The sequence below is a fragment of the Peromyscus leucopus genome, chromosome 14 (genome assembly GCF_004664715.2).
Source record: "Peromyscus leucopus breed LL Stock chromosome 14, UCI_PerLeu_2.1, whole genome shotgun sequence".
NCBI lineage: Eukaryota > Metazoa > Chordata > Mammalia > Rodentia > Cricetidae > Peromyscus > Peromyscus leucopus.
Window position 1 is genome coordinate 69,144,273 of NC_051075.1, and position 20,404 is coordinate 69,164,676.

The 20,404-nt window shown below is 49.3% G+C and overlaps 1 protein-coding gene across 1 annotated transcript in view; it reads left to right on the forward strand.

Annotated features, from left to right (window-relative positions):
• Rin3 (Ras and Rab interactor 3) overlaps positions 1–20,404 on the forward strand; it is a 112,906-nt gene that overhangs the window by 27,642 nt on the left and 64,860 nt on the right. The window contains exons 2-3 of the mRNA XM_028888274.2: positions 3,577–3,784; positions 16,175–16,292. Of these exons, the coding sequence (XP_028744107.1) occupies positions 3,577–3,784; positions 16,175–16,292 (326 nt within the window). The remainder of the gene's footprint in view (positions 1–3,576; positions 3,785–16,174; positions 16,293–20,404) is intronic.

Genomic DNA, 20,404 nt, shown 5'->3' on the forward strand with positions numbered 1-20,404 from the left:
CTCCCTGGGGTTTACTTGGTCAAGAAACTCAGATTCTCTTGGCAACTGTGTTTGCGTTCATGCCAGGCTGCATGTTTCCTGTACACTCGAACTCATGGGTTGCCACCAGGGCCAGAAGTCTCGGACAGCAGCACACAGAGATGAGCATCGTTCACTCTAGTCAAACGTGCCGGAAGTCCTCATATGAAGTCCGCACACAATAGGGGATTGCAGCAGACGGAGAAGAATGGCGGCTGGAGAGCGGAAGGATAGGAACACATTAGCTAGCTCTGCTGAATTACAGGAAACACTGTGCTAAATCTTCCACAGACTGCATCAGATCGGCACAGTCATCCTGCCAAGCAAAGACTTTTTTTTTTTTTTAACAGTAATTAAACTGAAGCCCAGAGAGGTAAGATAATGAGCCTAAAGCCACACAGCGTGAATTCAGATCCAGGCTTCTGGTACAGCAATCAGGCTTCATTTGCATGGGCTTCACAGGGTGTGAAGAATTTTATCTTAGTTTCCTGAAAAAGTAAAATTGAATGTTTAAACATGCAGAAGAGTAGATTTTGTAGTGAACAGTCATATCTACCACTTACCCTTAATGTTTTCCCCTGTTTGCGTTATTACCTGCCTTCATCTATCTGAAAGTTCCCTTTGTTTTTTGTGCATTCCAGAGGAAGCTCTAGCCCTCCCTGAATATGTTAGCATATAGGTTGTTAATTACAGAGTTCAGTAGACAACCGCTCTTTGCTGCTTTAGTATAAAATGGATGTGAGCAAAGTAAACAAACACACGGATGGAAGTATGCACTGTTTGAACTTTGCATTGACTCGTGGGATCTGTTTTCTTTGCCCATGGCTTTGATGTAGTGTGGGCATTTGTGATTCACCCACGTGGCTATTCATCGGTGGATCTCTTTGTTGCTGGCTGCTCCCTTGTGTGGGGAGCCCAGCCTCTTCATCCTCCTTCCATCGATGGGTCCCTGGGCCAGTTTGGAGTTATTGTAAGTCAAGCTGCTGTGACCATTTCCTTACCCACCTTTTTACAGATGTGGGCTTTCGTTCCTTTGGGGAATGTACTGAGGAGTGAGACCTGCCATGGAGACCATGTGTTCAGGTTGTGACAACTTGCCCTGTCATTTTCCAAAGTGGTTGTACCAATGTACATTTACACAAGCAAATCTGAGAGCCTTCTGGTACCTGAACCATCCTTAGCAAAAGTGGTGGGGGCGGTCTTTATTTCAATCTTCCGGTTGCACAACAGTGTCACCTTGCGGTTTTAATTTGCATGTCCCTAATAACCAAAGATTTCTAGCACCTTTTCGCCTGCTTATTGGCCCATGTATGTTGTCTGTGGAGAATCTGTTCAGATCTTTTGACTTCCCTTTTTTAATTGACTTGCCTGTCACTCATGAAGTATGTGTTTTGCAAATATTTCCATCCAGGTCGATGGGCAGAGGTGTGTACATGTGTCTGCGTGCACATGCGTAGTAGGTGCACATGTCTGTGGAGGGCAGAGGACAAACTCGGGTGTTCTTCAGACACCTTCCAACTTGTTCTTGGAGACAAAATGTGGTGGTTTGGATAAGAATGGCTCCCATGGGCTCATATATTTGTCATGCTTAGTCATTATGGAGTGGCACTACTTGAAAAGAATTAGGAGGTGTGGTCTTGTTGGAGTGGGTGTGGCCTTGTTGGGGGTTGGAGGAAATGTCACTGGGTGTGGGATTTGAGGTTTCAAAAGCCCAAGCCAGGCCCAGTGCCCCTCTCTTCCTGCTGCCTGTGGATTCACACGTAGGGCACTCAGCTACTTCAACACCAGGTCTGCCTGCATGCTGCCATGCTCCCTGCCATGGTGACAATGGACTGAGCCTCTGAAACTATAAGCCAGCCCCAATTAAAATGCTTTCCTTCATAAGAGTTGCTGTGCTCCTGGTGTCCCATCACAGAAATAGTAACCCAAAGACACTAGATCTCTCACTGGCCTAGAACTTGCCAAGGAGGCTAGGCTGCCTGGTGAGGAAGCCCCAGACATCCACCTGTCTCTACCTCCTCAGTGCTAGAACTGCAAGTGTGTGCCACCATGCCCAGCTTTTTTTGTGGATTCTGGGTATCAAACTCAGATCTTATGCTTGCCTGGCAAATACTTTACCTCCAGTCACCCCAGACCTGGGCAGAAGTTTTCAACTCTAATTCAACGATTTTTTTTTAAATACAGTAGTTGTTTTTTGACATCTTGTCTCATATCTCTGCTTATCAGCTGCAGTGAGTCAAGAGCCCCATGGGAACTATAGGCAGACAGGCAGTTCAAGCAGGAGACTGGAGAAAGATATGTAGGTTCTATGGGGGGGTGCTGGACAGCTGCCTTTCAGGGGGTCCTTTCAGGATGAGAATGCCTTGAATAATAGGGCACTGGCCTGAATTCTTTAGGAAGTGGGAGCCACAGAAGCTTTTGGAGCAGGGATGCACAGTATTAGGACCACGTGACTCAAGCTAGAGTCTGGAACAGTTTCCACTTGGTCACCCGAGAGCAGCAGCCTACAACTCAGGATGCAGAGAGGAACGTGGGGGAGAGGGAGTGGAGCCACCTCCGCAGGTCTGCAAAGATCCCAGGCTTAGGAAGCCCAAGGTCCGTCCAGGGAACAGGGTTCAGAGGCTCCTCCCAGCGCTGGGGTTCCAGGGGAGCTGCTTGAATACTCAGAGCCAAGGCTCCCAGTGACTACAGAACTCCTGGGGTCCCTTGCCTCTTCTAACTTCACCTTCCAAATTCACCCCTGTCACCTGCCCCCATCCCTGAAGTTCCTCCTGGACATCTCTCCCCCAGACACCTGCAGTTTTCAGTCTAAAGTGACTGTGTACTGGGGTCCTCCTTCGCCTTCCAGGCCCCGCCCCCGGCCCTTCCCTTGCAGTTCTGCTGTCCAGTCTACCCCACCCACTACCTCCTTTCCATCTGAAATGCAAATGCCTAGATGGTTCGTGGAGTCTCTCTCTCTCTCTCTCTCTCTCTCTCTCTCTCTCTCTCTCTCTCTCTCTCACCATTTTGCACACTGTGGTCACCCGTGCCTAGAATGCTCTCAGCCTATATTTTCAGTATGGACCAGTCCCTCTTAACCCAGTGACCAATGTGTGGCAAGTCACATTGGATGGTGCAGGTCTCTCTCATTCACGGTGGTAACTACATGGGCGTGGACAGGTCAAAATGGAGCTAGCTGTATACAAGCCATGTGTACATCTCATAGCCTACCAGTTGTTCTTCAATTAAAAGGTTTCAAAACCCTTCTTCAGGATCTACTCAGATGCTGCCATGCTTCCTTGAGTCCACCTGGGCTGAAGCTAGCCAGTGTGTCTACTCTGCTCCTATTATTATTAGTCCCTTCTTGCGCCTTAGCTGGCTGTTTCTGTGTGTGTCTTACTTGCTGTAATGATACATGCCTTAGGTGGAGACTTGTCTGTTGATATCATTCCCCAAAAGGGCCCTGGCCACATAGATGTTAAATGAGCAAATGGGGTTAGTTCAATCCCTACTTGTTGTCCATCCTCCCACGGTCCTCCGAGGGAGGCACTGACCATTTGATTCTATGTCCTGTCTCAGTCCTGTTTCAGATGCTGGCAAAGGAGAGGGAGAAGAAGATGAGGAGAAAGATGGCATGAGGCTCGGTTTGCCAACCACCGCAAAGAACTGCATCCCACGCCGGGGCATCAGTGTCCTGGAGAAGCTGGTGAAGACCTGCCCTGTGTGGCTGCAGCTAGGGCTAAGCCAGGCAGAGGCTGCCAGGATCCTGCAGCGGGAGAGCGCTGGGGTAAGTCAGCTCTGTCCACTCCATTGAGGCAGGTATAGCTGTGAGGAGCTCAGGATGCACCATGGCTCATCAGCAGATGCTCTGGAGTCAGGCTTTGGGGTGGACAAATGGCGTTAGGTTTCTGGGACTCATTTTTGTTTCTTTGAAATGGAAGCTTTAATATCTCCTCTCCATGTGCTGTTCCCAGTACATGGGAAGAGAGAGTGAACAGTAGATGGTGGATGGGTGGGTGGATGGGTGCGTGGATGGGGTGGGTGGGGTGGTGGGGGGGGGGGGGGGGGGGGGGGGGGGGGGGGGGGGGGGGGGGGGGGGGGTGGTGGGTGGATGGTGTGGGTGGGTGGGTGGATGAGTGAATGCATGAGTGGATGGATGGGCAGATGGGTGGGTGGATGGGTGGGTGGGCAGATGGGTGGGTGAGTGGGTGGATAGGTGGGTGGGTGGATGGGTGAGTGGATGGGTGGGTGGATGGGTGGGTGGGTGGATGGGTGGATGGGAACATGAATAGATAAGATGATGGCTGAACAGAGATGACCAGATGACAGTTGATAGAATGAGTCAGAGCACCTCCCCTGCTCCTGTCACCCCCACACATTTTCTCAAATGCTATTCCCTTTTGAAAACAGCATGTAATTTGTTTTAATTATAAAAGTGATCCATATACGCATTTGTTATTTAAAAAAAAAACAAGCTGGACAGAAATGAACAAAATTGTCAGAAGTAAAATGTCTAATGAAGGCTTTTTCCACCTACTCAAGGCCAACTCACTCCCCAGAAGGCATTTTAAAAAGTTAAGGCAAAATACACATCACATCACATCACATAAAAACAGACATTTAAAGTGTACCATAGGAATTTAGTATGCTGTGCATTAGTATGCAGCTACTGCCTCCATATGGTTCTGAGACATTTTCTTCAGCTCAAAAGACAGCCCTGTCTCCATTAAGCAGCGCCTATCCATTTCCCCCTCCACCCCAGGATCCACTATGCTTCCACAATCATTCTGAAAGAGACCAACATTGTATCCTTTGAGTCATCTTCCAGACAGTGCCCCACACCCTAGCAGCCATATTCCCCAAAGATTCACTGTGTCCGAGGCTCTCTCCCACTGTCTTCTCAGGAATGAGCCATGACCCCTAACTACCTAAGGCAACTATTGCTGCAAGCAGAGGGGAGTTTCTGTCCGCTAGTAACTCCCAAATACCCAGCAGCCACTTCCCAAATTACCACACAGAGGCTTATATTGATTATAAAAGCTTGGCCAGGGGTTGGTGATTTAGATCAGTGGTAGAGCACTTGCCTAGGAAGCTCAAGGCCCTGGGTCCGGTCCTCAGCTGGTGGGGGGGGGGGAGCTTGGCCAGTAGCTCAGGCTTATTACTAACTAACTCTTCCTCTTAAATTAACCAATATTTCTGTTTATGCTCATGGCTTGTTACCTCATTTTTACATGTCCTGCTTGCCTGGCAGTAGCTGGCTAGTGTCTCTGCTGATTCCACCTTCCTTCTTCCCATCATCCTCAGTTTGGCTTTCCCATCTAACTTCCTGCCCAGCTACCTGCCTGTCAGTTTTTTATTAACCAATGAGAGTGATACATATTCATAGTATAGAAAAGGGTTGTTCCATAGCATATTGCTACTGCATCTCAGGAGCCACGGGGACTGAGTGGCAGAGCCAGAGTTTGAACCTGGGCCGTCCAGGGCTCCTAGAATCTATCTCACACTGTGTCTGATACTGGAGACTCTTGCTTCCTAGCTGTTCTCATCTGGGTGTGGATTGTGGCACTTCTCTGTCTCCTGGGAGTCATCCTCCGTCTAGAACATGGGGCTCAGATTCTCCCACCCCCCAAATATATTACATTCACAGAGCTGTCATTGGTGCCTGAAAACTGGGAAGATTGGAGTCCAGGGGACCTCTAGCCAAGTCCCAGCCACCCTGCCACAGGGTGTAGGGCTGGGAAGGTGATAATATCCCTACCCCAGCCCATAGGTTAGCCTGAGTATTCATAGATGCCTCTTTTCCCACAGGGGTGCACAGCAGGAAGCAGGGGGAGGGGGGGCAGGGAGATGCCATGGCCCAGAAAACAAACCCACTGTTTATTCCTCTCTCTCAAAAGGTTTCTAGTCCTTCAGTGACTGGGGCCCACACAGCAGGCACCCCCAGCAGCCTGCCCCTTCCCCTGTGAGACAGGAGTCACTCCTCCATTCTTGTGAGGAGGCAGCTTAAAGGCGGGTCAAGGAGCAAGCTGGTGCCTGGTGTACTGTTCGTTGCTTTTCTGTTGCTGTGACAAGCACTGTGATGGGTCCAGAGGAATTAAGAGTCTGTCATGGAGGAGAAGTGGCAGGCGTGGCTACTGGAGTAGCCAGCTAAGAGTTAACATCTTGACCCACAAGCACAGAAGCAGAAAGAACGACCCAGACATAGGTAAAAACTTGTTACGCTCAAAGCCCACCCCAGTGGCATACTTCCTCCGGCAAGGCCACGCCTCCTGAACCTACCCAAACAGTGCCATCGGGTGGGGACCAAGTATTCAAATGCCTGACACTGTGGAGGGACATTTATCAGTCAGACCACCACAGCTGGCCTTCAGGAAGGGTGTGTCTAGGCTGTGTGAAGGAGGGTCTAGTCAGTGAGTAGTAAGGAACAGATCCACCCCACCCACCCCACCCCCAGTCTCTGGAAGAATACTGTTGGGAGTCATACCACAAACTGGGGCAATAGAAGCTGTGGACTTGTCAGAAGTATTTCTGTGGCTAGAGTTAGGCTCAGTGGTAGTGTGAATGCCGTGTTTAGCAAGCACCCCGTTTCCCCATACCATCCTTTCTTCAAAAAGCAAAGAAACTTGACATCTTCACAGAGCGCCGTCCCTGCGCTATCCAGATGTCACCTTGTCATTAGCAGGCTCTGCTTTTATCCTATTTCGAAAGCCATGAGGAGGCCTGAGTTGTTTTTTCAGTGCCAGCCTTTTAGAGCCATTGGTACCCAATAAAGAGTCCTCAAGAAGCCACAGAAAGCGAAAGAGGCTGGCAGAAGTTATTATATACACTGACTGAATCCCCCTGAAAGTAGTGTGGAGCGTACACCTCAGGGCTCTGTCACCTGATGGTCTGGGAGCTTTGTGCTGTTCATCAGTCTATTACTATTATATGGGTTTGACAGTTCATTTTCCCATCCTTTCTCTCTGCCTGTTCTGTGAGAACAATCACCTGCCAAGAACAGCCCTGAGGTCAAGAGATGTGGAGCTGGCTACAGGAGGCAGGGCTAGAGTCTAGAAGTCTAGGGAAAGCCAGGGCTGGGTGGGCAGCCAGGCTGCTAGTCCTGGGGAGTGAGGTCACCTGCCTCGGGTTATAAGGCTAGTGAGTGGTGGCCTACCTGGGGCAGAGTGGGGACTAGAGCAGCAAAGAAGAAACAGGAAGGAAGCAAACACAGTCACCTCATATCTCCATATTGCATCTGCACATTAACCGTGGATGGAAAATGTTTGTGGGGACAGTTGCACTGAACAGTACAGACTCTAAATAATACAGCCTAACTCCTGTTTGCACAGCATTGGGCTGGCTCAGAGTTGACAGAAGGTCCCGGGAGGGTTTAGAGACTAGAGGAGGATGTGAGCAGGTTGTATAGAGATTCAGGTGTCTTAGCTGAGGACGGTGATGTGTTCTGAAAGGTGATCACTAGGCTATTTTATCATTGTTGAGCCAACGTCCCATAACATACTTACACAAGCTAAGATGGCTACTTGCCAATATTATCTGAACCTTGTAGCCATTTCTGTCAACTAGATATAATCAGCATCCCCCTTTCCAGATGAGGAAGTTGAGGTACAGAGATGTTGCCTAAAGTCACAGGGCTAGGAGAGTGGGGCTGGAGAATATAGCTCAGTGAGTTCCAGGCCAGCCTGGACCACCGTGTAAGACACTATTCCAAAGAAAAAGGAAAGAGAGGCACATGGTGTGATCTTCGAAGATGCTGGGAAAACCCTTTGCTGCTCAATATGCTTCCCACAGAACCAGTGCGATGATGATGTCATTATTTGGAAAAGCACAGACACCATGGGTGGTCCCTGTACTTTAAGACAGCCCAGAGACCTCCTGGGTCCACCTCCTGAAGCATTGTGAGAGGCAGCCGTTGTCATGCCTAGAGCCAGCTCTCTTGCCCATCCCCAGTGTCTGTGTGACCTTGGCCACATCTACTTCCTTCCTCGGGACCTGCCTCTACTCCCAGCAGCCTCTTCTCTGATAAGGACTTGGGAACACTGTGGCCCTTTTTAAAAGAAAAAAGTCGTATGTACCCAGCAACAGAAAGTTGCCTTTATTTCTTCTGCACTCAGGCTGGTTTGTTGTTTCAGTTAGCATGGTTTTAGAGTTACGGAAAAGTTGCAAGCCCAGAACAGAGAGTGCCCTGTACCCTGAGAACAGAGCATGCCCTGTGCCCACCCACATGCAGGCCCTGCCGCTGACAGCAGCTAACCAACACTTGCCACAGTTTCTGTACTGGTCCTGGCACATCAGTGTCAGCTAAAGTCTGGGCTTGCTTTTGCCTGATGTCCTCTGTCTGCCCCAGGACCCTCTCCAGGACTCATATGCCATGCAGTCATCATAGCTCCTTTGACTCCTCTTGGTGGGGACAGTTAGTGAGATTTGAGGAGGACAGGTGGGGCATTTAGCAGGATGTCCTCCATTGGAGTTTGTCAAGTGGTTAAGCATGAGTTGACAAGTCTCGGTGGAGTAACAGAGGCAAAGCTGGGACCAACCCATCATTCAAAAGTTCTGTGTTAGTCATGATTTTTGCTGCAGTGATGAATTCCCGAGAATTAAAAACTGATTAAAAGATGAAGGACTTAACATGGGCTCATGGTTTGAGAGATGTAAGTTTGTATTTGGTTAACATTGCCGTAGACCTGAAGTGATGCTGAATGGCATGACAGAGAGCCAATGATGAGCAAAGCCCACACCCTACAGTAGACAGGAAGTAACAGAGCAAAGTCCATCACCTCGTGGTGGACAGGAAGTGATGGAGCAAAGTCTATCAACTCATGGTGGACAGGAAGTGATGGAGCAAATCTATCAACTCATGGTGGACAGAAAGTGATGGAGCAAAGCTTATCAATTCATGGTGGACAGGAAGTGACAGAGCAAGGCCCATCACCTCATAGTGGACAGGAAGTGATGGAGCAAAGCCCATCACCTCATGGTGGACAGAACACACACAGCCAAACAGGAAGGACCTAGGGCCATATAAAGACCTGCCCCCAAATGACCTATGTCCTTTAGCCAAACCACATCTCCTAAGGTTTCCAGAGCTCTGAATTAGCACACTAAGTCAGAGACCTTGGCTTCAAGTCTTCAACACATGAATCTGTAGGGGGCATGTCCTATTCAAACCACAACAGATACCAAATAACAATGCAATTTGTCCTGGCGGCACTGGCTTTGCCTGCCCAGTTTGTGATGTCTCTCCACCTCAACCTCATTCTTGCCCTCCTCTTTCCCTAATCTTTGGAAGGAAAGTCGCTCTGCTGTAAGGAGGGCATTACACCCTGCCTCCTGGATGACAGGGCTCCAGAGACATTAGAGTTCTGCATAAGATTCATCTCTTTCCCCTTGTTTGCTTAATCATGCCCATCAATATGTAATCCTAAGACTAGTTTTATACTTTAGGTGCAAACTAGTTTTCAACCTTGTGTGTGTACCCCTGCTATGGGGGCCAAAGGTCAACTTCAGGTATTGTTTATCAGGTTGGTATTTATTTATTTATTGAGAGTCCATAGAACCTGGTCTCATTGTACCTTCAATAAGAAGGCAAGGCTAGGCCAGGCAGCAGTGGCGCACGCCTTTAATCCCAGCACTCGGGAGGCAGAGCCAGGCAGATCTCTGTGAGTTCGAGGCCTGCCTGGTCCATAGAGGGAGATGCAGGACAGGCACCAAAACTACACGGAGAAACCCTGTCTCAGAAAACCAAAAAATAAAACAAGGCAAGGCTAGCTGGCTAGTGAGCCCCAGAGATCCTCTGCTTGTGTCTGTCTCCTCAGCGCCAGGATTTAGTGTGTGCCACCACCTTTTGCAAGGGTTCTGGGCCACAAACTCAGGAACTAATGGCTTGATGGTTTGCAAGACGCGTTTTACCCACTAAGCTATCTCCCTGGATCCTAATATGCAATTCTGTGGAAAGCTGTCCACAGAAGTCTCTTGCATGGATTGTGACGGTTAGCTTTTGTCAGCCTGACACGATCTAGGGTCATCTGGGAAAGGGAATCTCAGTTGAGAAAATGGCTCCATCAGATTAGCTTATAGGCAGGTCCGAGGGGCATTTTCTTGTTGATGACTACTATGGGAGAGCCTAGGCCACTGGGGGTGATGCCACTTCTAGGCAGGAGGCCCTAGGCCACTGGGGGTGATGCCATCTCCAGGCAGGAGGCCCTAGGTTGTATAAGAAAGCCAGCAGAGCATGCTTGTGGGCAGTATTACTCCACAGTCTCTGCTTGGGTTCCTGAGTCCAGGTTCCAACCTCCAGTTCCTGCCATGACTTCCCTCAATAATGGACTGTGAGCGGTAAGATGAAATAAACTCTTTCCTCCCCAAGATACTTTTGGTCTCCGTGTTTGTCGCAGCAATAGAAAGCAAACAAAGACATGGCTCTTGTGTCCCTTGGACCCCAGCACTCCACAGTCGTGAGTACAGATGTCCTTGCCTGCTTTCCGTTGGAGCACTTCCTTATTTTCTGGCCATACAAGATGCTGTTATCTTGTACACTCTCTGCCTCAGCCCAGGGACCAGCCACATCCTGTGTCTCCAAGGACTTCTGCTTCCTTTGATTAAGGAACTCTCCTAGAAGCCAAGGTCTGTGTGTGACCTAGATCTGTTATGACTGAATTGTCATCATTTCTAGGTTGAAAGACAGTTTTCATTTATTATTTTTCTAGTTTATGGAGGAGAGATGCACATGCCACAGTGGGAGTGTGGAGCTCAGAGGACGACTTGTAGAAGTTGGTTCTTTCCTTCCGCCATGTGGGTTTGGGGGATCAAACTCAGGTCATCCGGCTTGGTGGCAAGTGTTTTTCCCTGCTGAGCTATCTCGATAGCCCTTAAAAGGTAGTCTTCAATAAGAGGAGCCTCTGTGGTGGTGAGAATTTAGCCTAAGAGCTGTGGGAATGCATGTTGTCAGATGGACTGGCAGACGATGGTTTGGCAGATTGCAAGAGTGCTAATTCCATTCTGACAAGCGTCTTTGGTAATACAGGGAAGTCCTATTTCCCTCTGCATGGGATGAGGCTGAGAAAGGTGGCATTGACAGTGGTTGGGAGGTTCAGTGGTCCCCTCTCTCATCCTTGTGGCATCCCTGTGAACAGGGGCACACTCTCCATCCACACGTAGGAAACAGCCCTGCAAGAGGAACACATGGTCTGAGTTTGGCTTCCAATTGTGGTGTCTCATTTGGTTCCACCACTGGCTGCCTTCAGAGACCCAAAAAAATTACAGCATCAGCCCCCCAGGCCAAATGCTTAGTCCTTTGGCTTGGCTTAAAAAGTAGGGATTCTTCCACCTAACATCCCCAGACGTGCTAGGTGATGGGTGGGGGCGCTCTGTATGGGGCTGGGACATTTGGTCTCCCCCTCAGTGCTTGAGAAGCTAATCTATCCGTTGGCACCAAGTTGTGTTTCTCCTCTCTGAAAGAGGAGCCTTTGGCATGCTTTAAAAACTCCCAAGGTGACTCCGAGCTGTGGCCAGCCTTGAGAAATGCTGCCTGGGCCTTACCATGGCCGAGTTGTAAGTCAGAGGAATGATGAGCTGCAGTTTCTCCATGTCTCATAAATGAATCTTGGTCAATGTGTCCTTCAGTCCATTTCCGGGTCTCTGATCTTCTGCATGCACTCCCCAGCTCTGTTGGGGTGGGAACCCTGGGGTGAGAGGTCCTTGGCGCCAATGAACTACCACAGCTATATGAGCCCAGGATGGCTACTGGGCTGCCCATAGGCATGATGGGAAATTCCTCCAGCAGCAAACAGTTCTGGTCCAAAATGAAAGATGAAAACATAGCCATTTAGAGTGTATCTAGATTGGAGTTTTTATTTATTTGAGGGGATTACTGTGGCCCTGTAATTCTTTGCCTGAGTCTTTTTCCATCCCAGCTATTGTTGAAAACATTGGCCTGTTCAAAACCCATCCTATCTTATCCCAGTACTTGGGAGGCGGAGGCGAGGTGGGTGAATCTCTGTGAGTTCAAGGCCATACCCTATCTCAAAAGAAAACCAGACATCCTGGTAGGGTATGATCTGTGGTTGGATATGCCTGCAATCACAGCTTTCAGGAGGCGGAAGCAGGGGAATCACTGCAAGTTTGATGTTCTGCTGGTCTCTATAGCATGTTTCAGCCCAGCTTGGACTACTTAGCAAGACACTGTGTCAAAAAACAGAACAACAAAATTACTCAGCCGGGCGGTGGTGGTGCAAGCCTTTAATCCCAGCACTCGGGAGGCAGAGGCAGGCGGATCTTTGTGAGTTCGAGGCCAGGTTGGTCTACAGAGTGAGATCCAGGAAAGGCACAAAGCTACAAAGAGAAATCCTGTCTCGAAAAACCAAAAAGAAAAAGAAAAAAACAAAATTACTCCATACTGGCCAAGACACCAGCCTCAGATTGCCTTAATTCATCACAACATGAGCTCTCTTGCAACCTTGGGGGGAGGGGCTAGGAAGGCCCCCAAGGTGCTGGAGCAAGAAGAGCATTGGAATCCTACATGTTTTCTTTCCTACAGAGCCAGCTCAGAGAGGGCAGGTGACCTCCCTGACAACACAGAGCAGTTCTGCATTGGAATTTAGAAGGACACAACTATTCAGACTCAGTGCCCAGGCCTCTCACCATCATCTCGTTCAGAGATCAGCTGGGGGAATCCTGACTGTCACAGAAGTGAGACCCCAATGTGTCATGTGGTCCAGTGGCTTACACTGTTCGGGGAAGGCCATTCTGCTTTCTAGGGGGTTCCTAGTGGATTGTCTTAGAGGAGCTGATGAAAGGAGACAGGGGACAGAGGAGCCAGACCCAGATGTCAGGTCAGGTAGGTGAGGACCCTGGGACCGGCGAGGTCTACTGGTGCCCTGGTGAATCGGAGAAATGGTTCAGGAGCAGGAACCTTGGCAGTGTGGGCAGGAGAGTGAACCGCTCTGTGACCAGTCACCCTGGTAAGCGTCCAGGAATGAGCAGAAGGCCCTATTGCCTGCTCCTGTGTTGCTCACTCTGGCGCCTCTCCACTCAGAGCCGAGGCTCTGAGTTTGGAATTAGGCCTGAAAGGTTTCCTTGCCATACCTGGTGGTCACTCTTCTGGTTCAGAGATGCTTAGGGCGACAGAAACGCTAGACTTCCAGGCATGTGCTACCGGATCTAGCCAGCAGCATTCTCCTGAGGTCTACTGGGCAGGAATGCAATCACAGATTGTGTAAGGGTACCCATCCCAACCCTGCTCACCTCCCCCAGGTCAGAGTGGGGTTGGAAGCTTCAGCCTGGAATCAGTCTTCAGTCTCCCTCTGAAACCAAGGGCCTAAGAGCCTCCTGTTAGCATAACCCCATGCCTGGTCAGAAAAGGTCCTTAGAAAGGACAGATGCCCCTGCCTCAGGAAGTTCCCAGGGTTTTGAAGCTCTGTACCAAGAACTGGAAACAAAGACCAGCTGTATTTCATATTGTGCCACACCCACTCAGAAACTCATTCGCACGCGTTTCCTCCAGCCCCGCTGGTTCCCATGGATCTATGGGCAAGGAGGCAAACTGACCTTGAACCTCTGTAGAAGAAACAAAGTGACTTCATATTTGAGAGACATATTTGGGACAGTTAAAGTTCAGTGTCTCAACCATTGTCTCTGGGCAGGAGTGAGAGCTAATGGAAGCATCTAGAAACAAGCAGACAGACTAGCAGCTCCTCTTCCCTTCTCTCTACTTCTGCTTCTGGTTCTCATGCTCTTTCCACCCTGCCCAGAAGAGAGAGGCTAACCACTGCCCCCCCCTCCACGTCTTCCCACTTCAGCTAACTTCCAGAAGGGCCATGCATGCCCATGAAGAAATGACTTTTAAGAGCCTGGTGAGATAGGGGAGGGTCATGCCTGAGACCTAGAGTCAAGGGCCTGAGTTTAAAACCCATCTCTAGCATCTCCTGTGCTGTCTTAAGCATTACCTGGCTCTCCTTAACACTGTTTCCTCCTAACCACACCCCCTGTAGATTTAGTATGAGAAGTTGCAAGTTCAGGCTTGGGGCCAACTGGGGAGATGGTACACGTCAGCTGCTGTGGATCAGGAGCAGTGAGCTCACTGTGTGTTTTATTAACAACACTGCACTCATGCCTAAGATGACCTGGCAGTGTCACGGTGGGATTAATAATCAGTAGTTGTGGTAGCAGAATCTGGAGCCTAAGGAGAGGTCTTCTCCAGAGCTTCCCACACTTGGGGTCATGTCCTCACATTTGGGGATGTCCTGGTGTCCTCGCTCCTCAGCCAGCCCTCAACAGCTTGGCTACACTCCTGGCCTTGGGAATTCCAGCTGAGCTGTTTGGGACCTGAGCCCAGGAGACAGAGTCCAGGGGCAGTGTGAGCATGGAAAGAATGGGAACACAGACCGAGTGCTTCCCTTCTGTTGACAGTGTGTTCCAGGAGGCTACGAGTATTCCCGAAGGTGTCACCTGGGAAGGAAGGGTGGGCTTGGGAAGGGCCAGCTGGACCTGCAAAGAACATTATTAAAGAACAGTTTATAACAAAGGAAGGGCCTATCATTGTGACTGCACCTAGGAGGCCACTGCCTCTGGGGATCACTCGGAAGTGGAGCCACTACATGATCAGAAGTGGTACAGCCTAGGAGTCTATAAATAGATGGTTCCCGTTCTGAGCTGTTCCTGGTGTCCGTGGTCAGCTAGTACTGGCTTAATAGAGCACAGACACACATGTCCCCTGGCCCAGAGGGTCGTCTGTTGATTCTGTCAACTCAGAGGGAATTTGCAGCAGAAGACCTGGAAGAACTTCATTTCAGGTTAGTGCAGAGAGCCCTTGCATGGTGAAGGTCCTGGGTATCCTGAGGCTGGATCCCATTCAGCCCCTCACAGCCAGGAAGCCAGTGACTAAGTTTGTATTTATAGATTCCCAGGTTGTACCACTTCTGATCATGTAGTGCTCCACTTCAAATGGTCCCCGGAGGCAGTGGCCTCCCAGGCGCAGTCACAGTGAGAGACCTCTCCATTGTTACAAACTGTTGTTTTCTAATGTCCTGGCCAGGCCAACCTTCCTGAGTTCATCCTGTGGTCCAGGCAGGTATTTACTCAGATACCACACCCTCCTGGGGTGTAGTGGGCAGTGATAGTCAGGGTCTCTTCGCTTCTCACCTGTCAACTGGGGACCATAACAAAACTCACACCATGGGGTGATGGAGAAAATGGAGCCAGTGAGTATATGATATATCCTAACAGTTCCTGCCACAGAGAGCTCCAGGTTAACTGTCTGCTATTTTTAGCAGGGACTGATAGCAAAGGTCCATAATCTCAGCTACTCAGGAGGTAAACCAGAGGATCAAAAGTTCAAGCAAGGCCCATGTGGGCTACAGAGTGTGTTCAAGTCCAGCCTGGGCAACTTAGTGAGACCTTATCTCTTGGTGAGACAGGTTTCTCTGTGTAGCTGGCCTTTCTAGATGGAAGAATGTCGAATAAGGATCACGTTGCTGAGTGCTGGAAAAGCTTGAGACATTCAAAGGAAAATGAAAGGAAGGCTGAGTCTGAAACTTAGTAGCAGGGTCTTGCTTAGCACCCTCAAGGCCCTGTGTTCAGTCTCCAGTACCATAAAGTCCAAACAAAATAGCTATTTTTATTTATTGATTTGTTTTTTTTGTTTTTTTGAAGATGGATTTCTCTGGTAGTCTTAGCTGTCCTGGAACTAGCTCTGTAGACACTGCTGGCCTCGAACTTGCAGAGATCCGCCTGCCTCTGTCTCCCAAGTGCTGGGATTAAAAACTTGCGTTACCACCACCTACCTGCTCTTTTTTGTTTTGCAAAGGAGAAAAAGTATAAATTTTCTGGTACCTATGATTGTTTCCAACAGACAGTCTCCACCTCCAACCCCACCCCTCCCCCAAAAAAAGCTGGATGATAAAGCCATGAGTTGAAATTCAACCAACTCCCAACTATGAGGGCTTTTCTGAGCCTAGATCCTGGGCCACCGGCATACAGAACCCCACCCACGCCCATGCATCAGCAGTGGAGAAACTGAGACTCCACTCTGGATATGGGTCAGGTTCACTTTTCTCAAGGGATGTGTGACCACTTCCTCTTCGAGTTTGTTTCAGATACCCTCTGGATGATTTCCACCCTGCCTCCGTCCCTCTTCCTCCACCAAAGCTTCCGGTTCACTGAGCCTCTGCTTCTACCATTTCAGATGTTCCTCGTTTGCCGGGACAGCAGCCTGAAACGCCTGGTGCTGTGCGTCCATTTCCCTTCGCTGAAGGACAGCTCCACCGAGGTCCTGGAGTACCCAATCAAAGAAGAAAAATCTAGTAAGTTCTCACCTCACCTTCCTCCCTCCAAGCTACACGGTAGAACCTGCTAGCCACACATCCTCCACTCTGTCCCCATGTTTGAAACTAGAATGGGGAAAATCATTTTCAGAGTTGGGTTGAAGGTAGCAGTTTGGATTAGGTAAGAGTTTGAGAGGAGACACATGTTTCCTGTATGTTTCCTGTGCCCACATTATATGGACTAGACCTTGACCAGGTTTGTTTTAAACTCAGCTTATCACTCAAATGTTAAAATTGCCAGACATGGTAGTGCGTGCTTGGTTAACTTGGAGGCCTGCCCAGCTACGCAGTGAGTGTCAGGTCACAAAGTATCAAATTAGAAAGACACTACTTCAAAACACTAAGCAAAGTCACTGTTAATTTTCACTGTCTCTGCTCAGCTTGGTTGTCTTTGCTTCCCAGTAGCCATAGTCAAGTTCTTTCTTGTTTGTGAGCACAAAGGATGATAGAGAAAGGTGAAGAAGTAAGATGTCTAGTCCTGGGTTTCAATGACATATTAGTACATTCTCAAATTGTGATTGTGATCTTGGGTATGTCATGTAGCTTCTCAGGCTTTTTCTTCCATCAAATGAAACTAACGATCACTGTCCTACCTCTGTCCCAGAGCCTTTGAAATGGTCACATGAGCAAGCACTTCTAAAGACAGGGTGTTAGTTCTGGGTGTGCACAGGACTATCAGAGCAGAGCGGGGTTAGGGAGAACCTGTCTGGGGATCTTTAGTCCAAGCTAGCCTCAAACTCATAGGCCTCCGACCTCAGCCTCTCCACTGTCACACTGAGAGGTACACACTACCATGCCTGCATCCTGGGGTGGCTTTGTACTGATCAAGACATCTTGGGTCTTGGATCTCGTCTGGCTAGGCTCACCCATCTGCACTAACTTCTGCATCCTTTCAAAGGCCGTGTTCACGGGTTAGGTTTTAAAATCCAAGAAGCCTGTGATGAGAATCCATGGATAAACTGAGTGGTGGTACATACACCTTTAATCCCAGCATTCAGGAAGCAGAGGCAGGTGGATCTATGTGTTCAAGGCCAGCCTGATCTACAAAGTGAGTTCCAGGACAGCTAGAACTGATACACAGAGAAACCCTGTCTCAAACAAACAAACAAAAAAGAATTCATAGGCTATTCCAAGCACCAACTAATGACACCCATAGAAACAATTCCAGGGTGTCCCCTGAACCTCGTCACCCTCGTCAACCACAGAGTGACAGCAGCTAAGGAAGCTACAGTAAATACTCTCCTGCTTGTTGTTCAAGACACTGAGAAAGTACATAGAGAAATAAGATGACAGTCCTGGCCTGGGGGTGGGGGTCTCCAGTCAGGTTGGAGGGCTATGCTAGAACAGGGCAAACAGATCTCTATTCTTCTCATGATGTCGATTGACAGGTATTACTGCCAAGGGACTGCTGTCCAAGTGTATGAGGGCCCAGATCCTCCCTTCTGTAGGAAGAATCTGGAAAGGTATCTAAGAGGGGGAAGCTTTAGGGCTGGGTCCTAAATGTGTGAAGGTGCTTGTATTAGTCCAATAAAAGACTGATTTTCTACAAAAGGAAAGTAGAGCAGGTTCCCATCCTGCTTGGAGGGGGTCTTTCCAGAGACTCAGACCACGTGAATAAAACACATCCTATGCTTGTCCCATGGTTACAGAGAGTGCATCTTGTGGCAGGAACACACGGCACCTGCCTTCTAGGGTATCAAGTGAGATAAGAGACAGCAGTGGGAAGGTGTTTACTGTCTCGGGCAATGTGGCCATGTGGAAAATCAGCCAGCTGCCACAATACCAAGAAATGCCTTAAAGTTTCAGGAAGCACAGGCAAGACGCGCCTCCCTCTGGAACCCTGTATGACCCTGCTGCTCTACCGCCAGCCAGCACGTGGCCTCCATATTTTAGGGTTGGGTCCAAGGCAACAGTTAGACTGGGAAAGGAGTCTAGGTGTCTCCTATACCCATATTTTATTGACAAGAACTCAATCATATGACCAAGCCACCTGCAAGGGACACTGGGAAATGCAGTCAATTTTGTGCCCAGGAAAACAAAGCTGCTGGATTTTAATGACCTGCTAGGAGTTGCTCCCTGAGTATGAGGGTAGAGATGTGGAACTAGGAAAAGGCTGTGGAGTCAGGGGGCGAGGGTGGAGTTCTCAAAGAGGATGGGGCCGGGGGTGCTGTGGTTTTTTTTTCTAAACCACTGGAATACATGTCCCTTGGTGACTCAGAAGGGGTGGAGTTGTTTGGCTTGTTTTCTGTTTCCCAAGAAACCTGGGTTCCTATGGCCCGGGGAAAGTGACCTTCACAGTGTCTCTGGCACCACATGGTCCTGGATGTGTTTGTGACCCCTAGAGAAAGTTGACCAATAGGCCACAAACTGATGGTCTGGGATTTCAGGATAGTCCTACCTCTTACTGAGAGTCATGACTTCTGGGACTAGGCTGCCACACATTAGTTACCTCTGAACTTTTAGGGACCCAAGTGCCTTGAGTGAGTTTCAGCCTGTAGGACTGGAAAAGTGGTCAGGTAAGGTTGTGCCCGGGGCTCTGTGGAGAGATTACTGGTTCAAGGAGGGTACCAGAGGTTTTTGGAGGTGACGGGGAGAGTGTGGCTGGCCCAGAAACTGCCTGGGCTTCTGTTCTGCTCTTCTGTCCGCTATGCCTTTCCACCTGCCTGCTGCTGCCTTTGGGGCCATCACATGGAGGCCTCTGCACCTTAAACACAGCACACCCCTTGGAGGCAGGGTGGCAGTGTGATTTCATGTCCCCTTTCCGAGTCTGAGCCTGCAGAAGACAGAGTAGGATGGTGGTAACTAGAGTTAAAGCAGACCCAATTCAGAAGCATTGCAGCCATGGGAAGGAACCCTCAGCACAGAACTGGCTCAATCCTGATCCGGCTTGCACAGGTGGGAATTTATAGCAAGGTGGGGAGGGATGATTCGATGGGGTGCTGGCTGAAGGTGGGCAGATTGGCCCCACTTCTAAAGGATGGGAAACAAGAAAAACCCAATTGGGTATAGATGGTGATCAGAGAGGCAGAGCAGAGATTCCCCCACGCACTTAAAGGGGTTATTGTGTGCCGGGCGGTGGTGGTGCATGTCTTTAATCCCAACACTCGGGAGGCAGAGCCAGGCGGATCTCTGTGAGTTCGAGGCCAGCCTGGTCTACAAAGCGAGTTCCAGGAAAGGTGCAAAGCTGCACAGAGAAACCCTGTCTCGAAAAAAGGGGTTATTGCTGAAACAGGAAGTACATGGAGGGACTTCTGAGAAGGTCCAGGAGCCTGTGACCATTTAGTTGAGTGACGTTCTGTTACGGCAGATGGACAGTGTTACTCGAGCTATGAAGGTCAGAGCCTGGGCCCTGGCAGGCCCAACCAACCGGGCTGGCCCACTGGTTCTCCATAGGCAAATTAAACAGATAATAGTGAAAAAATGAGGAAAGAGAGCCGCTCAGTGTCGGGAGAGGAACAAATAAAGAGATCCCGTCACCATCCCCCACAAAGTCCATCTTCAGAGTCTTGACATGAGGTTTCAGTTGAGGGTGAGAGGTCTGCATAACTAAGCAGCCCTGGCCAAGGGGTGTGGTCATCCCTGACTGATCCCTGACCCCCCATTATTGTCTGGATCCCAGTGTGTCCTGCAAGGTTGTTTGAAGTATTATCAGAACTGCTCAATCTCTTTCCAGGAAATAAGGCCTCCTCTTGCTGGCCCCTGGACCCCAGCCTTCTCCTTCTCCTAGCTGACACTTCAATTCCTTGGCGACAATGACTTCAATAGTGTGATAGCACAGAGAAATGGGTACCAGTGTCTCTTGAGAGTATCTTCATTTCTGCCACAATGATTGCACCAGGCCATTCAGAAATGGAAGCACTGATGTCTCAGGCTTTTGGTTTCCTCCAAGGGCCACATGGTAGAATTCCCTGCATTTTTAAGGCTTTAAATAAATTCAGTGTTTAGCTTTGCCCTGAAGGTAATCAAAATGCAAACCAAAGTCATCCAGGCAATCTGGTTCTTCAATCCTTATTCCTCCACATTTACCACAAACACAGAGATGCCCGTGGTTTGTATATTTTGTTCTCTCTTTACATTACTCTGCTGCTCCC